General features: G+C 40.4%; 1 protein-coding gene across 1 annotated transcript; it reads left to right on the forward strand.

Annotated features, from left to right (window-relative positions):
- Positions 1,187 to 2,102, forward strand: LOC109829382. Its single transcript, XM_020396508.1, has one exon. The coding sequence runs from the start codon at positions 1,266 to 1,268 to the stop codon at positions 1,761 to 1,763; it is 498 nt and encodes a 165-aa protein (XP_020252097.1). The 5' UTR covers positions 1,187 to 1,265; the 3' UTR covers positions 1,764 to 2,102.

The raw sequence follows: 6,512 nt of genomic DNA on the forward strand, positions 1-6,512 counted from the left end.
TGGTGTGTAGCATATTTTATGTGTCATTAATTGGTAGCAAATTAAAGAAGAGCTGGGCAATATTAATCATCCAGACAGGTGAACATGCACTCTTCTTTAGTAGGCTTAGGGCCTGTTTGCTTCACTAATTTTATGGAATAGGAATGGTATTTGGAGCTGACAATGGCGTTTTCGTAATTAATGGATTCCAAATGAATCCTAATAATGAGTTTGGTACAAAATTTTTTTATAGAATTGCTAATCTATAAAGTGGCTCAAACAGTGTATATTTTAGGAAATCCAAATCCAGTCCATTTGCTAGGAATTGGGTGGAATTTCTGACACATCTCCTCTTTTTTATTCTGATTCCTAATCCTATTCCTAATCCTTTGGGTGAAACAAACATAGAATATTTTTTATTCTGATTCCTAATCCTATTCCTAATCCTTTGGGTGAAACAAACATAGAATACAAAAAAATGAGATTTCATAAAACTAAAACTTGTCTATAAATTTTTTATGGATTAGGTTAGAATCCATAAATAAAATAGGATTCCTAATCCTATTCCTACCCTCTATTGAACCAAATAGGTTAGATGATGTGATTAGGATTGGGATCATCTCTGTTGCTGGCCGGCGTTCACTTGTTCAATCACAAGCGTCAGACCCTCAATCTCATCTCTGACAACAGTAGGGTTATCGATTTAATAAACACCTATATATATATAAACTCGTACAAATCAATCAATAATAGCCTGAGCTGTGACTCGCCGCGTGTCGATAAAACACCGAGGGTAACTCGATCCAGTGAGCAAGTAATTAATAAATCAAAACCTGCCGAACTATCCAAACCCCAAGTGAACGTGGCAGAGAGATGCCCTCGTCCTTTCGTTAGTACTAATTAATTAGTTAAGGTTAGGCGCAATACCATGAAATATATATTTTTGGTTTTTCTATAGAGCATCCAAGGGCACTCTATAAGACAAGAGATAGATAGAGAGAGGTGAATGGTAAAGAGGCCTACTGTTTGCATTTATTTTTTATTTTCGTTCTCGCTATTCATCTCTCTCTGTCTCTCTCCTCTCCTGTTCCCTTGGGCACTCTATAAAAAAAACCCTAATATATTTTAGGACAGCTCATGCGCGTGCGTCTCCTTATATAACCACCTCTTAATTTGCTCATCTCGATCTCCCCCCTCCCCTTCGAGAGGAAATTAAACAGAGCTGGAAAATAAAGACAATAAAAGAGAGAGAGAAAACATATAGCGTGTGTGTATATACATATATTATGGGCAATAGTAGCCTCCGGTGTTGCTTGGCTTGCGTTCTTCCCTGCGGAGCGCTCGACTTGATCAGAATCGTCCATATAAACGGGCAGGTGGAGGAATACAGCCGGCCCGTCACGGCCCAGGAGGTGCTGGAGGCGAATCCTAACCATGTCATAACCAAGCCGTCGTGCTCCCAGGGCGGCGCGGCGCGCAAGATCATGATCTTGTCGCCGGGGTCAGAGCTGAAGCGGGGGAGTATTTATTTCTTGATCCCCGCTTCGGCCCTTCCAGAAAAGAAGAGGAAGAAGAGCCCAGCTGGGAAAAGGAGCCCGAAGGGAGACGTCGAAGCGTCGACGACGACGACGGCGGCGGTCAGGGAGGTAGATGATCAAGATGTCGACCAGTCGACGAAGGACGAAAGTACTCCTAAAGAGGGAAAAGGAAGAGGCCATCACCGCCGTCGGAGCGGCCGCATCGCAGTGTGGAAACCTCATCTTGAGAGCATCCATGAGGATTAATGAGTCCAGATTGATTGCATGGGTTTTTTCATTTATTTTCTTCTGTTTTTTCTTTTTCCTACTTTGGTCTCCGTTTGATAATTTCCTTTTCCTTTTCTTTTTTACCCCCCTCTCTCTTCTTGTGGATAACAAGTGTAAATTTCTTCTCACGTTATCGTCTCAAGGAAGTGAGTTACTGAGCAGAAGTTGCGGAGCTCGTCGTGTATTTTTATGATGATAATTTGCATGCGGAACAATATGAATAGATGTACGTCTTCAATCATGTACATTTTATTAGCAAATAAAATTGATGTTGGTAGAAATGGTTAGGATTTTAAATGTATATTTATAAAAACGAAATTTAAGTATGTCAATCTTGGCTACTTTTGAATAAAAAAACACTCTCGTTCTCTTGTTATATGAGGAATAATTTTCTTCTTCTTGTATTTTTTTTCCGTCTTGAATTTGATCGAGATTATTTGTCACACTTTTAGATAGATGTTCATTTTAATTCTCTTCCAAAATTTAAATAGCAGATCTAAAGTATTTTTTTATTCATATAAATAATTGGATCTAATCACCGTATAGTCGTGATAAGTACGTGTCACCAGCTACTGTTTGATGAAACTTAAATATTATATATTTGGGTTGAAATTAATTAAGTACAAAAGATTAATATGCACTAATCACTTATATAAGCTAATCATTAGAAGTTAAACCAAACCATTCTTTCCCCTAGCTTGATTGGATCCAACGCGCAATCGATTAAACAATTAAACTTCAAACTTATATTAATTATTATAATTAGAGAAAGAATCTAATTCAGTTATTGTGCAATAGTCTAAACTTAGAAGCAAGATAAAAAAAATATTAATAAACAAAATTGTCAGATTACAGCTAATAAGGATTCACTTTTAAATTCCACCCCAATTGACTGCTTAAGTAACACTTGGATCAAGTCATCAGAGAGAAAAGTTTAATAATTAAACAAATTCAAGGTTTGTCATCATTATACCAAGAGAATATTAGAGATTAAAAAATGTAGACAGCTAAATAAATAGCTTTGATTGAGGGGGGAAAAATACTGTAGAAATAGTTGTCAGGCTATATTCTTGACAATAATGAGGAGCTTACTTAATTAATTAAGGTTAATTTTATAGAGGGTTTGAATTATATGAGTTCCCTCTTATGTGGATAGTTAATGGAGAGCTAGCGGTGAGTGTAAGCTTCACTCAGAACGTTTAATTAGTTTCTGGTAAAAAAAATTGATATAAATGCAAGGGTTAATGGCAGTAGACCCCCTATCGTATCGCTCACTTGCGGATTGACCGCTTCTAGTTCTATTTGTGCGGATATACCCCTACCGATGGACCCTCTCGATGGACTTTTCTGACTCTTTAAAGTTTTGAAAAATTAATAATTGGAGGTCTATCAGTGCATAGTACTAAAAAGAGGTCTGTTGGTCTCTATAAAATGTTTATCTTTTGCTCTTTAAGCGTAAGAAAATTCACTTAAAAAGAGTTTAACCACACAGTTAGAGCTAAAGGGAGGTGGGGCCCTATCCGCAACTGGATCATTGGATGATAGTATAAGGCCTCGCCTCTATATGCAACTAAGACCAAAATAACCTCAAAATGCAAAGAAGGCGTTGCGATTTAAAAGTTAATTTTCTATTGTCAAAACAATAAACGAGGAGATTCCAAAATTATCGTATAATGCCTTCACAAAATAGACGCTGACTTTACCTCCGTACTGTAGCCAGTACATATAGTAGAAATAGAGCATTGCGTCTGTTAGGAATTTGGCTATGCGCAACTATTTTCAATGGTGTAGGTCAACGTTACGAAACGTACATTGGCGAGTTTAGGGCCTAATAAAACTTAATTAATTTACAAAAATTCAGGCCAATAAATGATGTTGGTGATCTAAGAGCATCTCCAACAGTTTCCCCAAAATTTTCTCCAAAATGGAGAAGCAAAAGGCATATTCTTCAAATTATTTTTGCTCCAACTCCAACAGTTTCCCTATTTTAAAGAATCCTGCATTTATTACAATAATAAAAATATTCCTACATCCCTATTTTGGGATGCTCTTATGCATTGGAATTGCCACAATGTTTTTTTTTTGTAATTACAGATTTTGTTTTATATTTATTTTCTCCTCCATCTTGTTTCGAAGAACGTGTTGCATTTATGATAAAACTTTCCCCAAATATTTGAAGAATGCCCCAGATTTGGGGAAGACTCCCCTTTTTTTCTCATCTATCCCTATTTTGGGGAATGAGATGGGGAATCTGTTGGACCAAAAAAAAGCCAAAAATTCTCCAAAAGTGAGAATACCAATAAAATGGGGAAGCTGTTGGAGATGCTCACGCCAAGTTGTATGCTGGATCAACAATAAATAACTATACACGTGTTGAAATTTCGTAGTTGAGTATGCTCCCACCTCGAACATCTAGAAAATTATGTGGATAATCTAGTGGTTACGTATCACCCTTGTTTACAAATGAAGACTGATGATTGTCAATTCAGATCAAGTACGTTAATGAAGTGTTCATCTTCACAGATGAACAGGATAAATTGTTAGAAATTGTTGGGAATTTAACGCCTAAACCCCTAATGCAACAGAAACGCAGTATAGAAAAAGTACACCAAGATTTACGAGGTTCGGCAACTGCCTACGTCCTCGGGAGCCACACAGATAATTTCTTATTAATCAAATAAGAAATTACAATTTTAGGAGCAGATCCCTAGACTGGGATTTCTCAAATAAACACTGTAGCTACAGTGTAAATAATCAAAGGGTATGAACCCTTTCAATTCTCAACTTGAGAATAAATGATACCCCACAATTAAACCCTCTTTAACTCCCCTCAAACTTCTGAGAGCTGGAGAAAAAATCGCTGCTGCGATTTGGGTCCGACGCCACCGCTGAAGAAAGCCACGCGAGGGAGAGAGATCAAACCAGAGAGGAGCCGCCGCCAGAGGAGAAAATCGGAGAGGGGAAGTTCCAGCCACTACACCGAAAAACCCTAGGTGCCTTTTTATAGGCGAGGTGGATGAGCTGGCGACAGCCTGTCGCCAGCGGCCCGCGAACGCAAGGGGAGAGCGCACGAACGCAGAGGTCGGCCTCACTGTGACGCAGAGCTCGGGCCTTCGCCAAACGCAGAGTTCGAAGGTCTGCGTTCGCCCGAAGCTTGCGTTCGCCGAGATTGTGCGTTCGCCGAGATTGTGCGTTCGTCGACTTCTCCTGCGTCATCTTCGCCATTCTCGAGCTCGTCGGAGCTCGTCGGAGCTCCTCCGCCGTCGGAGGTTTGGTTTCCACCCCCAAATCTAACAGAAATTTCATTCGAGTATCATGCCATTAGAATAACTCAGCTATAAAAAGTTGCTGCGAACTTAAATTGGAAATCAAGATAGCACCTTGTGATTTAAACTTTTGGACTAATTCGATCTGCAACCTCTATTTAAGACACCTTAACTCTGAAGAGGATTTGATTTATTCTCAATATCGTAATTCGATCTGCAACCTCTATTTAAGACACCTTAACTCTGAAGAGGATTTGATTTATTCTCAATATCGTCAGTGGTACAAGAAAGTTTGACTCGCTCTCTGAGTCGTCAGTCTTGTGCATGTTCTTGTACATCACCTTCTCGTTGAATATCACATCTCTGCTCCGGATCACCTTCTTGTTTTCGTTGTCCCAAATGCGGTAGCCGAACTCATCTTCACCATAGCCGATGAAAGTGCATTTCTTTGACTTGGGATCAAGCTTATTCCTGCCTTGATCACTAATATGCACGTAAGCTACACAACCGAAAACTTTTAGATGTGAGAGTTTTACCTCCTTTCCGCACCATACCTCCTCTGGTATTCTGTGCTCCAATGGAACCGATGGACCTCGGTTGATCAAGTAAGCTGCTGTGTTGACCGCTTCTGCCCAGAACTGCTTCGGTAGGCCTGACTGTACTCGAATGCTTCTGGCTCTCTCCGTCAACGTTCGGTTCATTCGCTCAGCTACACCATTTTGCTGAGGCGTGCCGGGCACGGTTCTCTCCATTCTGATCCCGTGCTCAATTCTCAGACCGGTCTCATTCTTGACCATGGCTTTCCATCTTCTGAAAGCCTCAAACACTTCTGACTTATGTTTCAGAAAGTAGACCCATACTTTCCGAGTGTGATCATCGATAAAAGTCACGAAGTAGTGTTTCCCAGCTTTCCATCTTCTGAAAGCCTCAAACACTTCTGACTTATGTTTCAGAAAGTAGACCCATACTTTCCGAGTGTGATCATCGATAAAAGTCACGAAGTAGTGTTTCCCACCAATCGACGCAGTGGTGGTTGGTCCCCAAACATCTGAGTGAACGAGCTCTAGCTTCTGCTTCCTGGGGGTTCTGCCACTTGTCTGAAAGCTGACTCTCTTCTGCTTTCCAAGTATACATTCTTCACACATATCCATCTCCACTGACTGCAGTCCTGGGAGTTTCCCCTTTGTGTGCATGATTTTCATCCCCTTTTCACTCATATGACCGAGTCTCTGGTGCCACAGCTTTGAAGTCTCATTGCCTGCTGCAACTGAGATCAAACAACGTGCACCTGCTGTCATATACAGGGTACCAGTCTTCTTGCCTCGGGCAATCGTCATTGCGCCCTTTGAGATCTTCCAATCACCTCCATGGAAGGTTGTGGTGTATCCTTCGCCAGCCAACTGGCCTACGGATATTAAATTCTTTCTCAGGTCGGGAATATGCCTGACATCCTTCAGCTCCC

The sequence above is a fragment of the Asparagus officinalis genome, chromosome 2 (assembly GCF_001876935.1).
Source record: "Asparagus officinalis chromosome 2, Aspof.V1, whole genome shotgun sequence".
NCBI classification, from domain to species: domain Eukaryota; kingdom Viridiplantae; phylum Streptophyta; class Magnoliopsida; order Asparagales; family Asparagaceae; genus Asparagus; species Asparagus officinalis.